The sequence below is a fragment of the Sinohyriopsis cumingii genome, chromosome 14 (assembly GCF_028554795.1).
Source record: "Sinohyriopsis cumingii isolate HCF-2022 chromosome 14, ASM2855479v2, whole genome shotgun sequence".
Lineage (NCBI taxonomy): Eukaryota > Metazoa > Mollusca > Bivalvia > Unionida > Unionidae > Sinohyriopsis > Sinohyriopsis cumingii.
Genome location: NC_142974.1, coordinates 97,165,830 through 97,192,152, shown reverse-complemented (window position 1 = coordinate 97,192,152; position 26,323 = coordinate 97,165,830). Strand labels below are relative to the sequence as shown.

At 34.1% G+C, this 26,323-nt stretch overlaps 1 protein-coding gene across 3 annotated transcripts in view; it reads right to left on the bottom strand.

The window, feature by feature from the left end:
• Positions 1-10,360: 10,360 nt before the first annotated feature.
• LOC149784448 (uncharacterized) overlaps positions 10,361-26,323 on the bottom strand; it is an 85,011-nt gene continuing 69,048 nt past the window's right edge. For all 3 annotated transcript variants that reach the window (XM_089932525.1, XM_089932522.1, XM_089932524.1), the window contains one exon: positions 10,361-25,772. In XM_089932525.1, the coding sequence (XP_089788651.1) occupies positions 24,354-25,772 (1,419 nt within the window). In that variant the 3' untranslated portion in view covers positions 10,361-24,353. The remainder of the gene's footprint in view (positions 25,773-26,323) is intronic.

Here is a 26,323-nt window from a genome sequence, read left to right as displayed (position 1 = left end):
TTAGATTTCCAAAACCAGAGTGATAATTGTTGTTTCTACAAAGAACTGTAGACTTCAAAACTACAGGTTACAACATATGTCATCCATCTTGGATTCTTCGTCGGGATTCGAACTTGAAATCAGATGAACTATTTGTTGTTGGGACTACTAAAATTTTATTCTTGGATTTGATTCTTAAAACTGTAAGTTCATAATTTTTTTCATTTTTATAGAATTTTCCAGGGAAATAAATTATTGTATTTTTCAAAGCTTGTTGTTTTCACTCTTTCTTGTGTTAATGTTTATTCGAGCGTGAACACATTGCATAAAAATTAAAGACAGAAGCTCTAACCACTTCGAACACTGGAGCGCTCTATTCCAGGTACTTTGTAGATTGAGAAGCAGATCTAACAATATAATCTGGCCTGCTTTTCCTTACTCTTAGTTGGTCCAGGATTCAACAAATCAACTAGTAACATTAAAAAACAGCAAACGGTTCAGAGTCACACTAATTGCTCCTCTCTTTAGTTGCATTTTCCTTCTCAATGGTTGAGTGAGGTGTCCTATTAATATTCTCCGTACTTCAGTGCCAACTACCATGTGTTTAATAAAATTCTTCACTAAAAAAACACTGCTTCACTTCTGATCACTAGTTGGTGCTTAGTTTTAAAAAGTCATTTGAAAATTTAACTTCTTGGCGGCCAAATTGGATGGTAGTCTGGTGTAATTTGCATAAAGTTTAAAGGCATTTGTGATTTCTATCAAATTTAATCATGATCTGTTGAGATGACATGGAAAGATTTATCTATTTTTGGTCATGGCATTGCAAAATATTTCAAGAATTTTTGAGAAATTGTAACCATCAAATGTGAACAGGTAATGCAACAATAAAGGGCATATCATACAATCAATTTGTCTTGCAGCCAGGTTTGTTACAAACAAAAGTTGTCGGTCAAGGACTAAAGAAAACCATTGTGCCACAATGGAGAAAATGAATAGTGATGCCAAGCACTTGAGAAATTGTTTTAATTATGATTTGCAAACAGCGTCAAAGTATATTCTCATCAAATGGGGAGTGATCATTGACTTTACACCAATATTCATCACTATCCTAATGGCAAGAAATAATTATGTTAATCTTTTCATTTTCAAAAGAAGTTTATTGGTGAAATAGGCTGAAAAGTAACTGCATACATACTAAATAATATTTCACATCCATTTCATTGCAAGAAATTAAATCCCAATTTCTAAGATTCCGAACAGCTATACAGATTCTAAATTATTTACAATGGTCCCCCTGAACAGATGACACCATTCCATATGACACTTTTTTTTCTTCTCTCAGGTCATTTGGAAGATCCCAATTACAAACTTACTCTGTTTATTAATATGTATCCATAGTGATGCAAGTACAGACAAAATGCAAACTGAAGTTTAGAACTTTTATTATGCATACTGTTTGGTTTAATGGCATGTACATGTGCTTGCAAATCCCTCTCATCATGACATAGGTATGCAATGACCAATATATTGTGTGAATATTACAGTACAAGTAACAATATTTAGGTATGAGCTCTAAGTCACTTTATGCAGTTACATGTGTCATTTTGGAGAATTTGACAGCACAGCTTTAAATGATGTTTATTCACTTTATTTTGCACCTTGTCCATCAAAATTCCTTGAAAAATGTTTAACAGCGAAGTCACTGATAACATACTGTTACAGTTTTAGGCACAATCAAGTAGACAGGGTGATATTGTTTAAAATTTATGTCAGTAAATGCGCTAAAATCAGTGTGTGACTGACAATTAGTAGGTCTAATACTATTTCAATCTATCATCTCCGTCTTATGATGCATTATAGGCAACAGAACAACTTGCACCAGACCATATTTACAAATAAGGTTGCATGCTGACAAGAACATGCCACAAAACAAAATCAATAATATTTTGCACTATATAGAAATATGTTCCTTTGCAATGTTGGTCAGTACTTAAAACAAACTTGTGACCGCAAACAATACAGCTACAGAAAAGGTTTGTTCTGTGCTAAAATTTTAATTCTGCTCCATTCTGAAAATTTCTACTTCAAGTTGGAAAGCAAGTTGGCAAGTTATCATGTGAACATAAGTACATTCCATATTTTTTTGTCATGACACTTGTGATATTGCCAAAAATTAGATCGATGAGCAAAAGAAAATGACTACTTCTTTCATGTAATGAAATCTATCCTCCATAATTTCTGAAACAAAACACTTAAAATAATGTCTGACAGCTATTTACAGATATTAGGCATAACCATAAAACATCTTGAGACATTTTTTTTTCTTCAATAAACTGCATTGAGAACTACTCTTTTATACAATTAAGGCAATATGGTCCTGTACAATATTTCAAGGAAGCATTAACCTGAAATATGAAAATTCTGTAAAATTGAAGTTATAAATGTAGTTTGAAAATCCTAATTTTACTAATTGTTGACTGTAAAACTTACTGAAAAGGTATCAACTTCAAAAGCTTATATCAAGCTAGAGTAAATATCATAAACTAACTTTTCCCAAATTTAGTCAATGATCATGATTTTGAAAGTAATTAGTGAAGACCATCAATGTTTATTTATAATAAGTAAGGACCATGAATTTGTTATTATAATTTTCAAAGCAATGCAATAAAATATTTGTGAAGTCCATCATTAATTTGAAATCAATTTTGTAAAAGATAAAAGATGCAAAATTATTATAATTCTGAGTACATTTATTTCATTCAAAAAACATCAATATTCCCAGAAAAAAACTACCAAAGCCATTGCACAGAAACAAAATGGGAGGATACAATGGATAGCTAGTATATGAACATAAAGTTGACCATAAACACTCTAATGTGATTTCACTTTATCTGCATGGTACTAATTTTTGTGCTTAAAACCAATGAATTACTTAAGACCCAAATCTCTTCCCTATCAGATGACAATCTCTGATATCCCCAAGCCAAAAATCAAAGTATTGAGAATACTGATAGCTTGGAGAGTAAAAATGATCCTAATTTACACAAGATCAGATGGAAGTACACAAGTCCTGAGCTAACGGTATTCGTGGTCCTTATTTACACAAGATCAGATGGAAGTACACAAGTCCTGAGCTATTTGCTATTCAGGGTCCTTTTTACAATCATAAGAATACTACATTAAAAAAAATTTAATATTTTTTAAACTTTGTCATTATAGAATTGATAGCAAGATTTCAAACATGAGTAATAATTGCAGTTTCCTCTTTAAAGCATTTTCAACTAATTACTTTGATATTATCAGTGGAACGATATCCAAGAGAGATAACTACTATCAGGTCTAATCAGTTACATACACGTGAGAGGCCTCCCTTGATGAAAGGCAAGTCAATCTCTACATTGTTACTAATTTAGTAACACAAACTATATTTAGTGACAGAGAATGGGTACAATGCCAATAGGCACAGAGTGTTTGAAATTGCTCCAAGCCAAAAAATGAATTTATAGTATTTTGTGCAAAAAAGCAATTCAATCTTCTTATCCCACATGGTCCAAGTAGCAAGGTTGTACTTTATGTTCCTGGCTGGTTGCCAATTCTTATCAAATCTGTTCAAAATCAGATGAAAAACTCTTTCGTTACAATCAATGTTATTATATACCAGTATAATAACATAGGCATTAATATGTAAAGCACATTAACATAAACTAGTGTAAATGGAAGAATGAAAATTGTAAATGATAAATATATTCACAAATTCAGCACTACAAATTATTTTTAAAAAATATACAAATGTCTGGGCACAGTTTTAAAAATTTAACCAATTTAATTTTTTATGCAAAAATTCTGAAATAAAGCTTGAAGGTACTGTCAAGATCACTAGTACAAGTTTGAAATTACAACACACAGTTTAATTCGTCTGATGTGGATACTCAAAACTGAAAGCTGAACATTATTTACCCAATGTGAACAAACTAAAAATAACATTTTAAAGCTGATTTTCAAAATAGTTTAATTAAAATTATATACTAATGTGACAAAAATGGTTCTAATATTAATATAGTGTGAAAATGAAACAAATTTTCCCCAAAAATTTAAACATTCTGAATACAACAAAAATGCACTTGTACATAGGCAATAGATAAAAAATAGTACGATAACAAAATCTGAGAGTTCTTTTCATTCATTAATTTTTCATGTTGTTGTTGTAGGGATTAACGCCATTTTTCAGCACACGAAAGGCTATACATGGCGGCCAGTATTAATGGTGGAGGAAGAACCCGAGAATACCCCGGAAAGAACCACCGACCCTCGAGAAGCTACTGGCAAGCTTTCTCACATACCCACATTGGCCGAATCCGAGACTCGAACCTACGCAGACAGAGGTGAGATGGCAGTGATCCGTAACAGAGAGCGCTTTAGACCACTCGGCCACTCGGGGCCCCCTAATTTTTCATGGTATAATTGTAATGTATTGGTGCACAACACAAAATCACTGTTGGTATTCTTCAGTTCAACCAAAGAGCAATGGTGCATCAATGACTTGGGATTTTGCACACAAACCTAATAAGTACCAACTCACCAACAGACAATGACTTCCAAAACGCATTTTTTCACAAGAGTTTTCCTCTCTCCATCCAAATGATAGCAGGGACCAAAATGATTAATGCTCTTTGCTGAGCAAGTAGTATGCCCAAAGTACCTAGTTTTACCCAAGGGATACAGCATAAACCATTTTTTTTAAAAGTTTTCTATCAGATGATGGTGAAATTATACTTTTGTTTATACTGTAGAACTAAAAAATGGACATGACATAGATTGACCTTATAAAAGGGAAGTAACTCTTCAAAAAATATTTATTAGTTCTGTAAACCTCTAATGTGCAAATCACACATTAGCTATTGCACATTAAGAACCATCACAAAGATAAAACAATTTATTGATATTCTGAATTTCATGTTATTCTATGCTTATGCTCAAAATCTGATAACTAAATTTTTTAGAGATTAATAAGCATTCTAAATAAACCAACTCCTTCCAGCACACAAGAAGGGTTGGCATGTGGGTGAATAGAAGAAAGGTAAAAAGCAATAAAACTACTGATCAAATAAATTATACCTTATTTCTAAGTTTTACATGTGAAGAAGAAAAAAAAAAAAGATTATCCAAACAAGGTACTTCAATCAAATGTTCATTCATGAAGTATTAGGTCCAAATTGTTTTGTAAAATGTCATTTATCAAATTCATTCATTTTAAAAGATATCAACATACTTTTAGGTAAACAGATATATATAACTTTTCTGAACTTTTTTATATCAACTGTTGCACAGATAAGATGGAGCAATTTCATTTTGCATAATAACGGAATAACTATTCAATGTGAATTATTCAGAGATTGAAAAAATTAGTTCCTATCTTTGTCATATCAATTTGTATTAATATAGCTTAGCATAATCTTGATGTATGAGTATGGATTAAAACTTAACAGCTGCATAGGAATTTAATACCCAAACTGAGTTTCAATAAATTTACCATCAATGACTTCTATAATGTCTCTATTGCTAAAAACTCTATTTCTCAAGAGGCTCAATTAAGTTCCTTGTTTTGAAATCCATGAATGGGTTTTAAAAAAATCCCTTTCTTCTTAAATAAATTAAGATCAAAATTCAAACATAATGATACCACTGCTAGAAATAAGCAGAAACTAATGGAAAATAAGTATGTTTCCAAACAAAAAGGAAACCCCATCCAATGAGAAGACAGAGCAATGTCCCAACAATCCTACATGTATATGATTTTGCATGTCCAATGAGAAAGCAGTGTGGGATACATATATCTCGTAATAGAGAACTAGATGACATGAAACTGACATATCACCTTTGACTCATGGATGTCAGCAGTGTTGTTATTATTTTACAGTACATTCTCCATTTTGATTTGGACTAAAGTACTTGACATAAGAATGAAGAAAAAAAAATCACATGCATTTTAGATAGGAAAATCACGCCTTCATGGTCAAAATGTGTGGGCAGGAATGAGGCTTTTCCAAGATTCTTACCCTCAGATTTGATTTTCCAACTGCACATCCATCAGTATAACAGATTATCAGAACTATTCATAAGCAATGGCGTAGGATAGGAAAATTTCACCCGAGGGTCAGAACTGTGCATCAGATAAGAGGCTTTGTTAAAATTATGATTATGAGGCTGGATTTTTTCCATCCAGCACCAACACATAATGAAGGATTATTCTGCCCACATTTCTACCAGAAAAAAATAGGGTCAAAACAAAAATGACAAACTTTCAATACTGATGCAAGTTTAAAACCATAAAACATCCGATGAATATTTTCTCACCTTGTAATAATAATGTATAAAATGACTGGTTTATACTGAGAAATTAAGTATAAGCTTTAAATGACGCTGAAACATATCAGGTTTCAAACCTTCAAAGTAATGGAAATACATACTGTCAAAGAGTCTGCTGAAGATAGCTATAACGACAAAAATGTGCAGTGGTCAAAACATGAAGTCCACTCTTACAACTAAACTTAAGTGAGTCAGACAAATTAGTATAATCCTCTATTCAACTTTGATGTATAACTTATTTTCCTTTCATAAACAATAATCAAAAGAGGAATCTGAAAAAAATTTACAACTAAAAGCAACCTTTTTATATTTAAAACTGGACTGCTGAATCTGTACCTGTAGCCAGATTAATAAATGCCAAATCCTTTTTGAAGAAGAACAATATTTCAACTGCCACATATTTTAGTATGTAAATGTGTTGGAATGAATATTTATCTTTATCATTGTAAAAAACCATATAATGAAAGACAGCAACCATGTGATGAAAGACAATTATTTCCCATCGCTGATCTACCTTGGTAAATGATCATACACACATAGGAATGTGAGAATTTATTAATCTTCAAAGTATCAGTAACCCTGATGTAAAATTCATTGGATCAACATATCATCATTTACTGTTAAATCTATCAACTCAATAAAAACATTTTATAAGTTGAAGGCAGGTTTATTGTACATGAAGGTAGATACATATTACATTACAGTGTTTGGAAGAATAAGGTACCACAAAATAATGAACAAATAACATAACAATTGTACATAGCTCTTAGCCCACAGTTCTGTAACTGTTGAACACAAAATACCATCTGTTTGTACAAGCATGAAAGCATCATAATCATGGCATGCATGGAATGGCTTATAGCCTTAGAGTGGAACTTTTTCTTCTGGCAGCTTGCTGGTCATCTCTTTCTCTTTTGAAGCAGCATCATTTCCAGCATTCATTCGATTGGTTTCACTCTGTAAGGCCTCCTCAAAACTGGTCTCTGACTTGCTTCCAGTCACTTTGGCCTACAAAAATGGAAAATAAGGTTAAACAATAAATAGAAATATATAATTCCATATCTACTCCATGTCTATTATATTTCAGCCTCTTTAAATTTGTGAACATCAGTACAGTCAGCATTTCTGTGACTTATTACCATATTTTTTACTACACTAGTTGTATTAGTTATGGGTGGTATTAATGATAGCTGCATTACAAAGGGCTTAGCTCACCACAATTTGCTTGGCAAGGGTCTTGAACAGAGGAACTTCTGTTGGGAATCAAAGTTAATAGAATGGACATGTAAATGATGTCAATGCAATACTAAAAATCAAAATATTCAAGGCCTTAGTAAATTGTTCAAATTGTTCATAATTCCTTTATATGATGTTGTGAAATACTGGGAACTGAATTTATTCGTCTCATCAATGTAAAAGTGCATGCCAAATTTGGTTGAAAGTCAACAATCTTTGGCTTAGTAATGCTGCAGAAACCAAAGTCAGGAGGATGGGCAAGGGGGGGCCACAATTCTTCTAAAAAATAAAATGGAATGCTAGAAATTAAAGTCATTCAGGGTTCATCAGTATAAAATTGCATGCCAAGTTTGGCTGAACTTACACAATTCTTTTGAAGATGGACACTCAGGGGGCATAAGACAGTCAAGGTCTGACTGGTTTAAAATTTCAAAATCAGGTTGAAATTAAACAATCCTTGGAATGTTTTTGAAATAAATGTCGTGGAATTCCTGTAAAATAAATGATGTCATGGAAGTCTGAAAATCACTCATTCAAGATCTCAATAATTTGAAGCTGCATGACAATTGCCATTCACATTCAACAATGATTGGTGTGAAGTTAAAATGCATGCCAATTGCCATTCATATTCAACAATGATTGGTGTGAAGTTAAGCTGCATGCCAATTGCCATTCACATTCAACAATGATTGGTGTGAAGTTACGCTGCATGCCAATTGCCATTCATATTCAACAATAATTGGTGAAGTTAAGCTGCAGAAAACAGAGCTATAAAAATAAGGCAATCAGTGTGCCTCACTCCTCCAGATAATAACCTTGAAAAGCCCAAAGTAAACTCTTTTAGGATGATGACTTTGAAAGGTCAAAAGTAAACTCTTTCAGTATGATGATTTTGAAAGGCCTAAAGTAAACTCTTCCAGGATGATGACATTGAAAGGCCTAATGTAAACTCTTCCAGGATGATGACTCTGAAAGGCCTAAAATAAACTTTTTCAGGATGATGACTTTGAAAGGTCAAAAGTAAATTCTTTTAGGATGATGACTTTGAAAGGCCTAAAGTAAACTCTTTCAGGATGATGACTTTGAAAGGTCAAAAGTAAACTCTTTCAGGATGATGACTCTGAAAGGTCAAAAGTAAACTCTTTCAGGATGATGACTTTGAAAGGTCAAAAGTAAACTCTTTTAGGATGATGACTTTGAAAGGCCTAAGTAAACTCTTTCAGGATGATGACTTTGAAAGGCCTAAAGTAAACTCTTTCAGGATGATGACTTTGAAAGGCCAAAAGTAAACTCTTTCATAAGATGACTTTAAAAGGCCTAAAGTAAACTCTTCCAGGATGATGACTTTAAAAGGCCTAAAGTAAACTCTTTCAGGATGATGACTTTGAAAGGCCAAAAGTAAACTCTTTCAGGATGATGACTTTGAAAGGTCAAAAGTAAACTCTTTCAGGATGATGACTTTGAAAGGTCAAAAGTAAACTCTTTCAGGATGATGACTTTGAAAGGTCAAAAGTAAACTCTTTTAGGATGATGACTTTGAAAGGCCTAAGTAAACTCTTTCAGGATGATGACTTTGAAAGGCCTAAAGTAAACTCTTTCAGGATGATGACTTTGAAAGGCCAAAAGTAAACTCTTTCATAAGATGACTTTAAAAGGCCTAAAGTAAACTCTTCCAGGATGATGACTTTAAAAGGCCTAAAGTAAACTCTTTCAGGATGATGACTTTGAAAGGCCAAAAGTAAACTCTTTCAGGATGATGACTTTGAAAGGTCAAAAGTAAACTCTTTTAGGATGATGACTTTGAAAGGCCTAAGTAAACTCTTTCAGGATGATGACTTTGAAAGGCCTATAGTAAACTCTTTCAGGATGATGACTTTGAAAGGCCAAAAGTAAACTCTTTCAGATGATGACTTTAAAAGGCCTAAAGTAAACTCTTTCAGATGATGGCTTTAAAAGGCCTAAAGTAAACTCTTTCAGATGACGGCTTTATAAGGCCTAACAAACTCTTTCAGATGATGGCTTTAAAAGGCCTAAAGTTAACTCTTTCATGATGATGACTTTGAAAGGCCTAAAGTAAACTCTCATCAATAAAAAGCTGCATATACAATTCAGTCAAAATCTAACAATTACCAGTAAGGTTTCCTTGCAAAAACTGATGGCCAGACAGACAGATGTGCAATGTGATTGCTGTAGGGCTTTGCTGACTTTGCTGAGAGTGTCTATAATAAGTGTTCTTGCTAATATTCCTTGTCAAAATACTGTGGTTAATAATGCTGGGGAATGATTCTGTGAATTAAGAATCTTACTGATGATTTATTAATAAATCTGGGCACCAATAATAAGCTCAGTTTCTCAACAGCAATTAGTTACAAAAATATTTGGAAAATTTTCACATTCAAACCACATGACAAAACTGCAATGATACTGAAAAATGTTTATGTTAAATGTCCTTAAAAACACGTATATATAAAATTACATAAATCAATCTGCTGAATGATTTAAATTTTTGATAATGTACCAGTAACATTGCCCCCTTCAAAGCAGTAGCATTTCCTCTTTGAAAACATGCTATTAGCATTGACTTTTGATAAAGACTGGTTCAGCAGAATAGGGTATTGAGACATTTGCAATGATCCATATATCACCACTGCAAAAATATTTAAGTCTTACAATGCTGTGGCTGCCAGAAATAGGATACCTATATCTCACCTTGCTGCTTCAAAGGAGGTGGGACATAGAGTAATCAACATTGATCAAAATACTTTCTGAACAAATATGATAAATCACTAAATTTATTTCAATAATGTATATCTTTCATATCTAACAATCAACTCAACAGAACAAAAGAAAAAAGAAAAAAAAAACAATACAAGTAATGAAGAAAATGCCTTATCTACTGCAATTTTATTGGTGTCAGAGATGATGCATGCAGTTTATAAAGTAATAAAACTGATACATCTTAAAAGGACAAAACAACTAGTGCACTAGAAGAGCTCCTATAAACATGTACATTGTCTATGATAATTAACATTTTACAATACCTGACAATGGCTTCAATTTATTGCCAGTGGCTTCCAGATTCCTAGAATTTTGCTTTACAAAGGTGATCTTTAACCCTATTTAAGCAAGAAACTCGAGCCCAAATTGGAATACAAGGTTGGATCATTGAAATTCAGCAAGCTGATTGAGGAAATGAAATAAGAAAATCATGAAGGTTTAACTTTATTCTACAGATATTTGCAAACTTTTCTGACTTTGATCATGAGCTACATTCAACAAGTTTTCAGAATACAGATCATGGAATGAGAAATTACACAGTATTTCTTAGGTTACAAGATCAGGAAAATAGTCCAACATATTTGTTAAAAAGTTTTTGGTCAGCTTAATATCAGACAAAAATATCCCTAGGGAATATCTGCCATGAATTTTAAAAACAGGGTAGGTTCATCATCAAGAATCGGCAAATTCCTTGATAAATATCAAAACTCTAATCTTCTATATTTGGTCTTTGCATATTTTTGTCCCACCTGTGAAGAAAGATAGCAACTTGAGTAATCTGCATCTGAGGAACAAAGCACCTAATTCAAAGAGATCCTTTTCCTTTCCAAGCTGAAATCACAAAAATTCAGGACTGCGACTGGCTAGAATCTACCTAGCAGATATCCTGAACATGTTTTAAACTATTTATCTATAATTCCACTAGAATGAATCTGTGTTAAAAACTCACTAAAATCAAATTCTGTTTCTAAGGTTCTTCCACAAAATTAGCTAAACATGGTATCACAGCCTTTCATGAAGCCCTATAACATGGTATAACAGCCTTTCATGAAGCCCGATAAAGCTGCAAGAGTCCCTTGAAGGGACTGGTCCACTGTCTATAAAGAATGTCCAGAAAATCAAGACAAGTTCATATCTTCATTTCAATTGCTGAGTGGTGAAACCATCTCTGATATTCTTGAGCAACTTAGCTGCTGTCAAACTGGATACAAGATCAGCGCCATTTTCATTTGCAACAAGCTTGACACCATTCCAGGATTTTTTGTGAGAACCCAATGCCTAACATGACTGTCTACTCTGGAGAATCTGTGGCAAGATTTCAAATCTGTTAATTATGGTAGCCATATTGTACTGTCTATGAGCAAGATTTTTCTTTCATTGAGGACTAACTAGACACAGTACAAAATCTATTGGTGAAAACCCCATGTCAATATGACTTTCTAGTTTGGAGAAGTAGTTACAAGATTTTCAAGGTGGCTGCCATATTTGAGGTCAGATCGACACCATTTTCATTCAAGACCAGCCAGATATCGTCTTCTGGTGAAACCCCATGCCAACATGACTGTCCATTTAGGAGTAGCAGTAACAAGATTTTTAAAACTGTTGTCATGGTGACCATACTGGACTTAGGTCATCATCATTTAACTAGATGATAAAAAGTTGTATGGTGAAAACCCAATGTTGATAGGACTTTCTTTCCGGGACAAATCTTCAAAATGCCCAATGTAGCAGCCATACTGCACATCAGATAAACACAATTTATATTCAAGACCATTCAGACACCTTAAGAAGTCTTCTGATGGCATAAAAGCATGCTCAAAGCTAGTTTCATTGAAGAATAACATTCAAGAGAATAAAAGTGACGACTTTCCACTTGAGGGGGTTGTTAACAAGAAGGTTTTCACATCATTACAAATCTTCAAGTGAAATCTCTCTTATGCAAAATAACCATCCATTCAGGTGGAGTAACTATAACAAGATTTTCAAGCTGGCCACTTTGGAGACCTTACTGGATGTCTAACTTGCCCCATTTTAATTTAGGACAAGGATGCCATACTGGACATCATATTAGCACAAATAGTATTAACAAGGCATCATAAGAAGCCTTTTATTGAAAACTGCCCTCATTGTGGAGAAAAGATAACAAAAGTTTATTTAAAACATCCCTCATTATGGAGTAATGATAACAAAAGTTTATTGTAAACTGACCTCATTATGGAGTAAAGATAACAGAAGTTTATTGAAAATGGACCTCATTGTGGAGTAATGATAACAAAAGTTTATTGAAAACTGCCCTCATTATGGAGTAAAGACAACAAAAGTTTATTGAAAACTGACCTCATTATGGAGTAAAGATAACAAAAGTTTATTGAAACTGACCTCATTGTGGAGCAAAGATAACAAAAGTTTATTGAAAACTGCCCTCATTGTGGAGTAATGATAACAAAAGTTTAATGAAAACTGCCCTCATTATGGAGTAAAGATAACAAAAGTTTATTGAAAACTGCCCTCATTATGGAGTAATGATAACAAAGGTTTATTGAAAACTTCCCTCATTGTGGAGTAATGGTAACAAAAGTTTATTGAAAACTGCCCTCATTATGGAGTAAAGATAACAAAAGTTTATTGAAAACTGACCTCATTATGAAGTAATGACAACAAAAGTTTATTGAAAACTGCCCTCATTGTGGAGTAATGATAACAAAAGTTTATTGAAAACTGCCCTCATTATGGAGTAAAGATAACAAAAGTTTATTGAAAACTGCCCTCATTGTGGAGTAATGATAACAGAAGTTTATTGAAAACTGCCCTCAATGTGGAATAAAGATAACAAAAGTTTATTGAAAACTGCCCTCATTATGGAGTAATGATAATAAAAGTTTATTGAAAACTGCCCTCATTGTGGGGTAAAGTTAACAAAAGTTTATTGAAAACTGCCCTCATTGTGGAGTAAAGATAACAAAAGTTTATTGAAAACTGCCCTCATTGTGGAGTAATGATAACAAAGTTTACTGAAAACTGCCCTCATTGTGGAGTAATGATAACAAAAGTTTATTGAAAACTGCCCTCATTGTGGAGTAAAGATAACAAGTTTATTGAAAACTGCCCTCAGTATGGAGTAAAGATAACAAAAGTTTATTGAAAACTGCCCTCATTGTGGAGTAAAGATAACAAAAGTTTCAATATTGCTGCTGTGACAATTATATCAGATGACCGAGTAGCACTATTTTAACTTGGGACAATCTATACATTACAAGGAACTATATAAAAGTTGCATGGCAATCCTCTATGCAATTTAGTTGAAGCAGCAATATCAAACTTGTCCTGCAGTAATGGAAGGAAGGAAGGCTGTAGGATAAGTGACAAAAAGACAACAAACAAATAAGAGACCATCTCATAAGCTCTTCTGGTCAATGACCAGTAGAGATAATAAAAACTAACAACAAAGTTACAACATCTAGTGCTGGTAATTTTGACATGTCAGAACAGACCCCACTTTTATCAGTGTAGTCTTTGGTATATCACAAATATTGTAAACATTTCACCAGAAGATAATTTCGGCCCCTGATTTCATTTTGTAACTTTTCTGCATAACAATAAGCTGCTCATGGCTTGTATGTTTGAGTCTGCCACAGAGCTATATTTCACATTCGAAGTGGGCAGAGCAAAATGGTATCAAAGCAAACAAAAGTAACATTTTAACACTGAGGTTAATTCTGGAAATGGATAATCTATACGATTTTCAAAGTAACCAATGTGACAGCCATAGTGGATCTAAGATTGGCACCATTTTCATTTATGACAAACCAGACACCATTTGAAGACTTTTGTTGAAACCCCATGATCATATGTCTATCCATTCAGGTAAATTAATGACAAGATTTTCAATATATTCTTTGAAGAAGTGGCATTTGAGGTCAAGCATGGCACTTCATTGAGAACCAATTAGATATCATAATTAGTCATCTGGTGAAAATCCCATGTCAATAAGACTTTTCATTGAAAACCAACTAAATATCATAAGTAGTCATCTGGTGAAAATCCCATGTCGATAAGACTTTTCATTGAGAACCAACTAGATATCATATTTAGTCATCTGGCGAAAATCCCATGTCAATAAGACTTTTCATTGAGAACCAACTAGATATCATAAGTAGTCATCTGGTGAAAATCCCATGTCAATAAGACTTTTCATTGAGAACCAACTAGATATCGTAAGTAGTCATCTGGTGAAAATCCAATGTCAATAAGACTTTTCATTGAGAACCAACTAGATATCATAAGTAGTCATCTGGTGAAAATCCCATGTCAATAAGACTTTTCATTGAGAACCAACTAGAAATCATAAGTAGTCATCTGGTGAAAATCCCTTGTCAATAAGACTTTTCATTGAGAACCAACTAGATATCATAATTAAGTCATCTGGTGAAAATCCCTTGTCAATAAGACTTTTCATTGAGAACCAACTAGATACCATAATTAAGTCATCTGGTGAAAATCCCTTGTCAATAAGACTTTTCATTGAGAACCAACTAGATATCATAATTAAATCTGGTGAAAATCCCTTGTCAATAAGACTTTTCATTGAGAACCAACTAAATATCATAATTAAGTCATCTGGTGAAAGTCCCTTGTCAATAAGACTTTTCATTGAGAACCAACTAGATATCATAGGTAGTCATCTGGTGAAAAATCGCTTGTCAATAAGACTTTTCATTGAGAACCAACTAGATATCATAATTAGTCATCTGGTGAAAATCCCATGTCAATAAGACTGTTCATTGTGGAGGAGCAGCAACAAGATTTTCAAGATGCCTGCAATTGTGACCATATCAGATATCAGATTAGCACCATTTTCATGTAGTCTTTTGGCAAAAACCCAAAGTTGATATGACTTTCCATCAAGGGGGAGATACAAGAAGAAATTTCAAGATGGCCAATGCCATTTCATTATTGTATACAAGATCTGCAGTTTATTTAAAGCCAACCAGACACTAGAAAAAGTTTTCCAGCAAAGCGCCATGCCGACATGACTTTTTATTCAGAAGTAGCAGCAGTAACACAATTTTCATGATGGCTACTGGATGTCAGATCAACACCATTTTTATTCCTGACCAGCTAGATATCGCAATAAGTCTTCCAATGACACTGTAAATCGCAAGTCTTCCAATGACACTGTAAATCGCAATAAGTCTTCCAATGACACTGTAAATGTTGATAAGCTCATCATTTCGACAAGCTGTGGTATTAGTTTCAAGATGGCTGATGTCGTGGCAATATTGGAACCATATTTATTCAGGATCACCTAGACATCAAAAGAAGTCTACTAGCAAATATCATATGTTGATAAACCTATTAATTCAGTAGCAGTGGCAATAACACAGTTTTCAAGATGGCTGCTTTTGCAGCCATAATGGATGTCTCAGCAGTATAATTTTCATTTTGGACCAATCAGACCCTGGGATAAATGTGGGTGTGAAGTTTCATGGCTATTCTCCAAGAATTTAGGTGTGCAATAAAAACACCTGCACTATTTCAGTCAATGCTTTATGGCAATATATCTTCTTCCTATCATTTTTCTGAAACCTTTAAATAATTAAGTTTAAACTTAAACCATACACTTTAATTTGCAAGGATATGGACAGATCAAACCAACAAAGTCATAAATCTTAATTAAGTTATCTGTGAAGAAATTCAGTAATTTTAATACCTGCAAACTTGCCGTGTTTTCTGATCTGACATGTCAAAAAACAAATGCTCATTTGGCATCCTCTCAGATTGAGTTGGTTCCCTCTAATAATTGTTCTACATATCAAAATACATGTACCAACAATGTCATAAATATACTGTTTTCATGTTATATAATATAGAAACAAGAAGCTGGTCATGGCCTGCATATCAAGCCTTGTCGTATAAAATTACATTGAAATAAAAGGAAATGAAAAATGAAAAAATCACTCAGGGTTTGGATGGACAAACACTGATGCCAAAGTGATCCCTAAGAAAAACTGTTGTCCAAATAGGTTCAAAGTTTATAAATTGGTACATATCTCAATTAAAGATGAGCCTATAAACAGCCATGTTAATGGAACCAAAAAAAGGTTCAGTGCAAACCAAGCAAGTGTTAATATGCCTTTCAGCAGTTAATAGATCACATACTCCAATCAACCCAGCTGTAAATAGGTATTGACCTATGAGGGAAATGGGATTAACCAACACTGGAATAGTGTCCTATACTGAGTTAGTCATGTACTCTCATTAGTTACTTCACAGAAAGGAAACCAAGATAAACCCCCATGGCCACCAGTGGGTTAGGCAAACCATTAACCTTGACAAGTATATGTCATTAACATGCAAGCTTAAGTTTTACCAAGTTCAAATGCAAGTAAAAAATCTATGATAGAGTTTAATTTATTAGAAGATTTTTGTGTAATTTAGATTGATGTAAAGATATAATTTTTCCATATGTAACAGTTAATACCTCATGATGTCATTGATGACATTAAGACATCATGCATGGCTAAGGCATAATGACAAAAGCATTCCAAATGTATTTTGAAGTCATTCCACTACATTATTCTGCTGTTTCATCCAAATCACTCATTTTCATAATGTGCACATTTAAAATCAATTTACAGAACTTGCTAAATAATTTCAAAATGTTACTCACCACAATTTGTAAAAGAAATTATTTCATGAATTTAAGAATAACATTTGAAATGAGCACTTGTGTAAAATCCTCTTATTAATAAAGTTCAGGTTTGAATCTTATAGATTTCAGAACCATTTGTACATTAAATTTGGAAAACAGTTTTTGGAGAAAAATAAGCTTCTTTGATAATACTAATTGAATAACAACTTGTTTTGAGAGCATCCACCAACTTACAACCCTAGCCCTCCCAAGCCCCACTCCCACCAAAAACCTGTTAAGCACATCTTTTCACTTCCTTTAGCAATAAAAGTGCTGAAACATCTGCCTGCTAAGTTGATGTCAGAAAAGAGTGGTCTCCCCAAGGATAATATCTGATGCCATATCCCACCATTCATCAGTTACTACTGGAGTAGAAATGCACACTCTTACTGGGATGCAGCTGTGGGAATGGATGAGGAGAAAATGCCTGTATCATGACCAGATTAGTATTATTAAAGAAACATATTTTACTCTAAATATTTATTTCTTTATCAAATACATTACCCAATCTTAATACATTTGATAGAAAGTAAGAGGTGGAGAAGTTACATCCCCCTTACTTCAAAGTTAACCTGGTTCTGGTCTCCTAACAAATGTGAAGCGAGTTGAGTCTCAAGTACAAACAGATTTGTGTTAGTTCAGGCAATAAATGGAGGTAGTCTTGACAAAAAAACAGTTTTTGCAAATCCAGCAGACGAAGTGTAACCCACATCATTACAAAACTACTGGGGGGCCTCGAGTGGCTGAGTGGTCTAAAGCGCTCACCGTTATGGGCCATTGCCATCTCACCTCTGTCTGCATGGATTTGGGTCTCAGATTTGGCCAATGTGGGTATGTGAGAAAGAATGCCAGTAGCTTCATGTGGGTCGGTGATTCTTGCTGGGCTTTTCTCAGGTTCTTCCTTCATCATTTATACTGGCCACCATGTATAGCCTATCTTGTGCTGAAAAATGGCATTAAACCCTATAAAACAACAACAACAAAGCTGCTGAGTGACTTTAGAATGTAGCCTGAGGCTCTTTTGATATATGCTGCACGTGGGTTAAACAGAGCTCTTTAGGATGAAATGTGTCCAGGTTAAAACCTGGAGAATGTTGCATCAGACATCCATCCCATGGCTTTAGTGATACGACTGGTACAGTTTTGCTTGAATGCTATGCAAGAGGTGACTGCCCAATCTTCATGCAACAATAGGAAATCCATAAAGTCCTTGTAAGCTGAACATGTAAGCATTCCTAAAATATGAGTTGTAAGAATAAGCTCTTCTGACTGGCTCAGTATGCTCCAGGAACCACTTCAGTCCTCTAACAGAGTCCTGATGATATCCTTAGCAAGAAGGATCCAAAAGCCACAAAACATTTCCCATCGGTGATGTTCTGATACCTTTATAGTAAAGCCAGAGCTAAAAATAGTGTAGGTTGATCAAAAAAGATGTGAATTTAAATGACTCTGCCTGCTGAATCCTGAGTAACTAGGAAGCAGTTCTTATATAAATGAATGATTAAGCAGGGTTCTCAACAGTGGTACAAAGAATGCCTTGGTCAATCAAGTCAGAACACATTTGAGACAAAAGACCATGGCCTTATGTGAGATAAGTTGAAATTGGCTGGAAGATCAGAAAGATTTTTGAACAGGCCTATATCCTCCCTTACATGATGGCAAAATGAGTCTGAAATTGTGTCATGTTGGAAAAGGGTGACATAAGCCTTGTAAAAAAGACACTGTTGAGAAGAGAAACTGGTCCATCCTTCATTGTGTCATGTGATAACTTTCTCTGGGAAACTGGACATTAGCCAAGAAGGTTTGGAGGAGAGTTTACTCATCAGAGTCCTTCATACTTCTCTGGTCCATCTTGGTAAATAAACGGTGAGCTCTGGGACACTGGTGTGCAAGGTTTAACTCTTTGATAGCCAATTTCCAGTCCTTCTCTATGTGGCACTGAAACAGGATGTTGGAATACAAGATAGGAAGCACATATGTGGATATAAATGCATCTCTCTGTAGGCTAATGTACAGAGTAGCTGTTATGGATTTTGAGATCAAATGCTGAGCTGCCATGTTTGAGTACATGAGACACGAGTGACACCAACTTGCAAAGTGTCTGCTGGCAGTGGTCTTACTGGAGTGATGTAGCCATCAAGACTTTATTGTGTATGAGTCAACAGCTATGATGCTGCAAACATTTAGGTATATAAAAAAAAAATATTCCTGGTACATACATAGACAGGATTGTTTCAACATTTCCAGGCCTGCAGTATATGTCAGTGGCTGGGAATGCATGCTTTGCAGAAGGCTGGATGGAAATTAGAAGTTAACGCTGAACAAAGGCCTGTTGATGTTTAAAAACTCAGTGTCTTGACCAAAGTGTCATAGCTATTTGCATGTAGCCTGGTTATTCATGGACGATAGATCCATCGATAGAAGTTTTTAAGGAACTATATATGAAGCAGAATGTGAAGAGAACTCTGGAGTCAGAAGCCAGAAATGGACGAATGAAGTCCAAATCTTTCTTGGATACTGTTTAATTAAGAGAAGATAAGACGAGTGTACAGCTTTGAAATCAGAGGTGTGTTAAAAAAAACCTAAAATTAGCTCATCATATAAGTCAATTGTTTTGCAAAATATTCTCCTCCATGAAGATGGAGTTAAATTCTGTAATAAATTGAGTATACTAAGGATCATTCAACTTGTTAAAAGCCACTTTTGTCTCAACAAGCAGATGATGTCCAAGATTTTTATTGCTGAAACAAGCCAAAATACAAGGCTAATCTCTTTGTTAGCTCAATAGGACTGGATTTCTGGGTATTTTCCTTGTATATAATTTGGTTATGTATTTGCTTCCACTAAAGCAGTGATTCCCAACTTCAGATCACAATCAAAAAGATGGTGCACTGATGACAGAATTTGGAACTCTATCTTCTTTTATAAATTTCTCTTTTCTTACCCAAAATGAAAGAGAAATCTAAGTACTGAGAATACTGGGGGCTTGCAGATTTAAGTGATAATAATTTACATACACTCAGATTAAAATTACAACTCTTTTGATATTACTATTCATTGGCCTTATTAATTTCATAATAGTGCTCAAAATAATCCCTAAAATAATCTTCTAAATTTTCTTTCCATTAGATGTCACTAGAGAATTCATGTTCACATTTTCAACATTATTTAAGGAACTATTGTGTTTGCTTTTAAAAGCATTTTCTACATTTTGCTTAAAGTATCACCTGCAGAGGAACAATGTTTACCAAAATTTGAGTTACCTCCCTTGATACATAAAACGCTTCTCTGAAAGGCTATTGGTTCAATATTTTGTTACAAATTTTATTACCACCACAGGTTTATTACTATTATCAGTAATGCAAACTATTTTGTGAAAGAGAATGGACACTATGTCAAAACACATGGACTGACTGAAATCTATCCTAGTGTGCATATATATTTTGTTTGTCTGTCAGTGTTTGGTCAGTCTGTGAAGGCTATAAAGGAGATTCACCATACAGCCAAGATGCAAGATCATTTTCAATTACTCTAAGAGGGAACCAAGTCAAAATGACAATATCATATAAAATACACTTATGTGCATGATCCTTTGCTGGAAACTCTTCATGTTATCTTTTCAAAAATTTGATAACTTTCACCATTGCATCATGCATGATGGAGAAACATAAGAGGAATATTTAAGTCAAATACATTTCTTTTGTTCATTTCCAGCCAAGATAATAACATATTAATAATTATTGTGATATCTATTGGGAAACTCACCAGGCGCTCTTTCAAACCCTCAATAGAACGGGATGTCTGCATGTTGGTAGAAGATTGTGATTATTCACCAGATTAAAATATTTTATGGAGAAAAATGTGATATTAACATGTTTCCCTAGTTTAATGGGCAGCAATGAGTCTTCTACTTGAATGCTGTCAGAATACAAATAAAGTAACCTCTTTTGAATGATTAATACAAATTGGTAACAAACACAGAAAACCATGACAATGGTTCATTAAAAAAATGAAATTTATTTTTATGATGTTTTTACAAAACACAGATGTCCAATGAACAACCTGTATTTCTTTTTGTTTTTTTTTTACACAGCTCATAAAAATTATATATTACTTTGTCTCATTGCAAAAAGCATGCTACTGGGCACCAGTTTTGTGGATTTGGCAATTCTGACAAACCAACAAACAATTATCAGAACAATGACTTATCTCTCACAACAACAGAACCAAGTCCTCTCATGAATTCAAAATTCTATTCAAAAACGTTTTTGCAAATCCACAAAAAAAAATTAAAAAGAAAAAACTGACAATATAAAGATTATGGTCTTGAAATTTGAATTCCCTATTAACTTTCTAAACATTTATCACTTTCATTCCAGGGTTACATCACCCAGAGAGACTTATATTTTCCCTGGGACTATCCTATAGTTTATTTGGCCATGAAATATGATGATACAAGAATGACATAAAAAATGACAAGGGTACAATAATTGCCTATTCAAGGTCAATTGGTTTCTCTGAACTTTGTGGTTTCACCAAGTTTAAGTCTGCCTTATCTCATGAAACTCATGGACCACAGTATCTTGCATTGTCAAGAAAATTAATTGTCAAGTTCTAAACAAGGTTTCTCAATTGGTGCTTGGCACTTTAAGAAATTAGCAGTTATCAATTTTTTGGAACTCAACTGTCAGAAATTCCATGACTTTTCCAAAACTATGCAGCTTTGAGAAATTCCAGTACTTTTTAAGGCCCTTGAAATTATTTTTAAATTCCAAAACTTTATCTGGAAACCAGGACCAGTGGGAACCATGATGTAACAAACTAAAACAAAGGTCATCTTGTGATGCCCCGCCTCCCAGTCAGTTCCCTGCCTACTGAAAGTACACCCAATTTGTATGTATGCTGGTACTCTATCGTAAAGTGCTATCAGCTTACTATTTACACTTTACTTTGTTCCATGCTAACATAACAAAACATCTAATGTGGAATATTTTAAGCATGAAAAGGAACCTCTAAGCCATTTGCTTGATGGGTAACAAGTTAGCTTGAAATGTCTGGAGTTATGTTCATGAGATGAAAATGTTCTGGGACTGATAGAACAAACAGTAAGACATACAGATGGACACAACAATATATATATTCCCCCATTACATAATAGGGTGATAAAAAGTGACAAAATATGCAAAACACTGGATACATGGTAATGAATGAAGAGTTAGAAAATACTATATATTTTTTACTGCAATAACATTTAAACTAATAATGCTTGACAATCAAGACTGAATTGAAAATTTATACACATATTAACAAAAAATCCGTTATGTACAAATTAAATTGTAATTTTATTTACATGCATATATGTACGACAAAATACAGAGAACAAGAAAAAAGGAATATAATTGGCATAATTTATTTTCTCAAAATGGTTATCTACTAGTCACTTATATGAGATAACAAATATAACTGATTTTTAATAATTGGGAATATACACAAACTGTTAGCATCAATGTACATAATTATTTGCATTGGGTAAAGAAAAGTTTGATTTAAATTAAACTGCAAATACTGGTAATGTCATAACAGCAAACAAAAATTACAAGGGAATAGATGACAATTATATTGATGTAGCATGTAACATTGCAGTTTCAGATGAACTGTTTTAAGAGAAAGTCTATCATCTTGCATATAGCTACATAATTAGGAAAGTAGTGTATGTGGGGACATGTGTATAACCACAATGGCAGCAATGCATATCATGGGGTCACTGGTCTGGGATTTCCTGACATGCCTCCACTGTTCTACTGCGTTGCTGCCATCCCCTGTCCACAATGCCATAGAACATTCAGGGCACACACCAGCCACTTCAGCCACTTGTACAGCCATATACCTATTGATCTCCTTCAAACCATGGATGACTAAAGTGGTCCTCATTGTGTTGACGGATGAACTCATAACCACAATAACACCTAAAACAATCATCTGAATCAAACATTCATTGGGTACAGTGTGAGTAATTTATGATGGCTGATTTTTTTAAACTACATCTTGATGAAGAAATAGAACCTTTGTACCTTTCCCAGTGAGTAATCAAGGGAGTTAACTTGGATTGGCCTGCGCAGTTATCAAACCAGTGACCTAAGATTAGTTTGACACTATGAACCTGAACCACTGTAACTCCTGGCAATATTGTGAGAAATGAACTGTAACTAATGAAAAACACCATCCTCTATCCTTAAGCTGAATACTGTGATACTTGCTTTAGCAGACACTTATATATCAAGGACACCTGCCCAAAAGGATAATTCCTTTCTTAAGTAAACATAAAGAAACTGGGATCCTTTTGTGTCTCTTTTAAGGACAGCTTTCACAATACATACAAATGAACTGTTCCATTAAAATTGCTAATACTCTCTGAAATACACATTTTAATTTCAAGCACTGGCAATTCAACTGTACAACATGAAATTTCATTCAAAAACATTTCAACAGTTATCTGCACAATCTCAAAATATTCTACTTAAAATCAACTGAGGGGTTATAATAGATAAAAACCATGTAATTTTTTACAAATCAAATTATTGTCACAAAACTACTATGGTAACCACATGTATATATGACAGGAACCAAATATGAATTTGCCAGCATTTTCCTAACAGCTCATGAAAAGGCCTTGGTCAGTCAAGTTTTTATTTGGCATGAACCTCACAAAAATTAAGACTGACCCACTTATAACATTCCATATACTGCCAATACCAACCCACCAAAACACTGACATCATGCCAAATAAACGCATAATGATTTCTGATCCATGTATTTTTAAAACACATTGTTTGTTATTACAATACTTGTAACGTTTTACACTATAATTGCCAGCATAATTCACATTAGAAATATGAATTTTAACAATAAGTTCTATCAATTAACATGAATTACAGTGAGCTTTACTCACTTGGGTGGATCACTAGATAGTTTGGTCAATATAACATATAATTTCAAAACTTTTAACTCCAAACATTTTTATCATGAAACTTTTGCAACTTACTCAATTCCTTAAATGATGGGAACACACAATATCTAACATTTGATTGCATTCACCAACATATTTCCACCTTTTCTTTGGTGACAAGCATTTTTCCATATTGCTGCAATATTTGATATTAAAAGAAAATATTTTTCCTCAGCAAATTCAACATTTCATCCTCTACTATTCATCAGAAATTATTTTTCCTTTATCTCTGATTTTCAAACTGATCTGTGCTTTATAGTGATTTCTTTGTTTATTATTGAGACTTCACTTTTTTCATTTTTTATTGGTTTTTCTCTTTTTCTTTCCTCTGACCAAGCGAGACTTCTTTTTTCCCCGTTTCCTTTTGGCTGGTGACACTGTGGCACTGTCTGTGTCACTTGTAGATTTTTTGCGTTTCCTTCTTATTTTAACCTTGAGAATGTTATCTTCTCCAGAATCAACCTGCTGACCCACATGACCTTGTTCAGTAGTTTCAATCTGGTCCAGTGGCTGTTCAACTGGCTCAATCTTGTTTAAATCCTCATCTTCCCCATCCAATGACTCTTCTAGGTCAATTGGAGATGCAAATGGATATATACCCAAGTTTCTGAAAGCTGCCTGTAAATTGCAAGCAGAGAGAGCATGTGTGTATGCTCTACATGCAACACGGCAAATATCATTCTGGGAGGCATTGTTATCGAGGTTATCAATCACCACTTGGCACTCCTCTGCATAGATGGTCTCAAAGGGCCCAAACAGTCCCTCACTACCTGGCTGATGCATGGAGACAGTACCTGGGGGCAGAACATACAGGATAATGTTGTTTTGCTTGGCCCACTCAATGACTGACAGGGTAATGTGCTTGCAGGATCCATTATATAGCACCATGACAGGTTGTTCTGAGTCCACAAACTCCATGAAGTGAGTTTTCAGATACCTCATATACACATCTGTGTCTGTTCTGCCACTGTCGTTTACAATACCATCTGCTCCTGGCACTGCTCCATGGAGCAAATCCTTCTTCATTTTTGTTCCTGCAAACACAAAATATGGAGGTATCTGAGCTCCAACTGCATTCCCACAGCCAAGTACAGTAATATGTCCCTTCTCAGTCACATCTCCATCTTCATCTTCTGACTGAGCCATGCTGTCTGAGATGACGGGCCTTTCTTCAAGGATGTAGATGTTCTCTGGGGATTCCTGCAATTTGTACTCATTCATCAGCCTTAACAACTCCTTGTAATAATTCCTCAAACAACGCATCGCAGAATTGCTCTCTGACTTCAATGAACTGCCTGGTTTGAAGTCATTCAACTGTGGCCATCTTTCATAAAAGGAATAAAGCCATCGCTTGCTTAGTGGTTCGCCAAAATTCCTCTTATTCAGATATATTGCATAATCTGTAGCTAATTTGAGAATGTCTTGATTCCGAAGATATTTGTAGCCAATCAAGGCCATTTTACGCATATGTACTGCAAGATTCATTTCCTCATCATCTGTGAATAGTAAGGGAGGCCCAGATCGCATCTTTTCTATAGGAATTTTGCCATCAATACGGTCCATCAGAGTTGTTGTTGGAACTCCAAAGTGTTTTGCTGCCTTTTGAGTGGATAGTTCACCATTGATAACAGCAAAGTAAGCACTGATTAATGCTGAGGCTGGATACGACCTGTATCGTCCATTGGGAGTGCGGGATTCTTTCTTTTTTTTTCTCTGAAAAAAGAAAGACATTGCTAATACCTTCACATTTCATGTAGCTCTACTTTACAATCAAGCCTTAAAATTGGTACCTCTTTCAATCATCAAAAATTAGCAAAGCTTCTTCCCCCAAAGGGACATCTGATGTAGTAATTTGTTTATGATGATGATTGCTTGGCTAATGCGAAATATTACATTTTTTCACATGATTACATTGCTTATTTATACTATTTCACTTTAAGAACATTTCAAGATTAAGCATCAACTGAGATAACTTAGACTTAATGAGACTGACCAGACAATATCCATTGATGAGGCACAATGAGTGGTCATAACAGATGTAAAGTATTTATTAATATAACACTGTTTGTAAAAGTATATTGCATTAAAGTCATACTGCCTTACAGTGAAGCACATAATATACATACAATTTTACTATTCTTTATGAAATGGATTCAATGGCCATACTCACCTTATAACATAAACTGTTATAATGAAGGGCTTTATAACATAAAATGTGTTGCAATGAAGAACCTTATAACAAAAAATGTGATGTAATTAAGAAC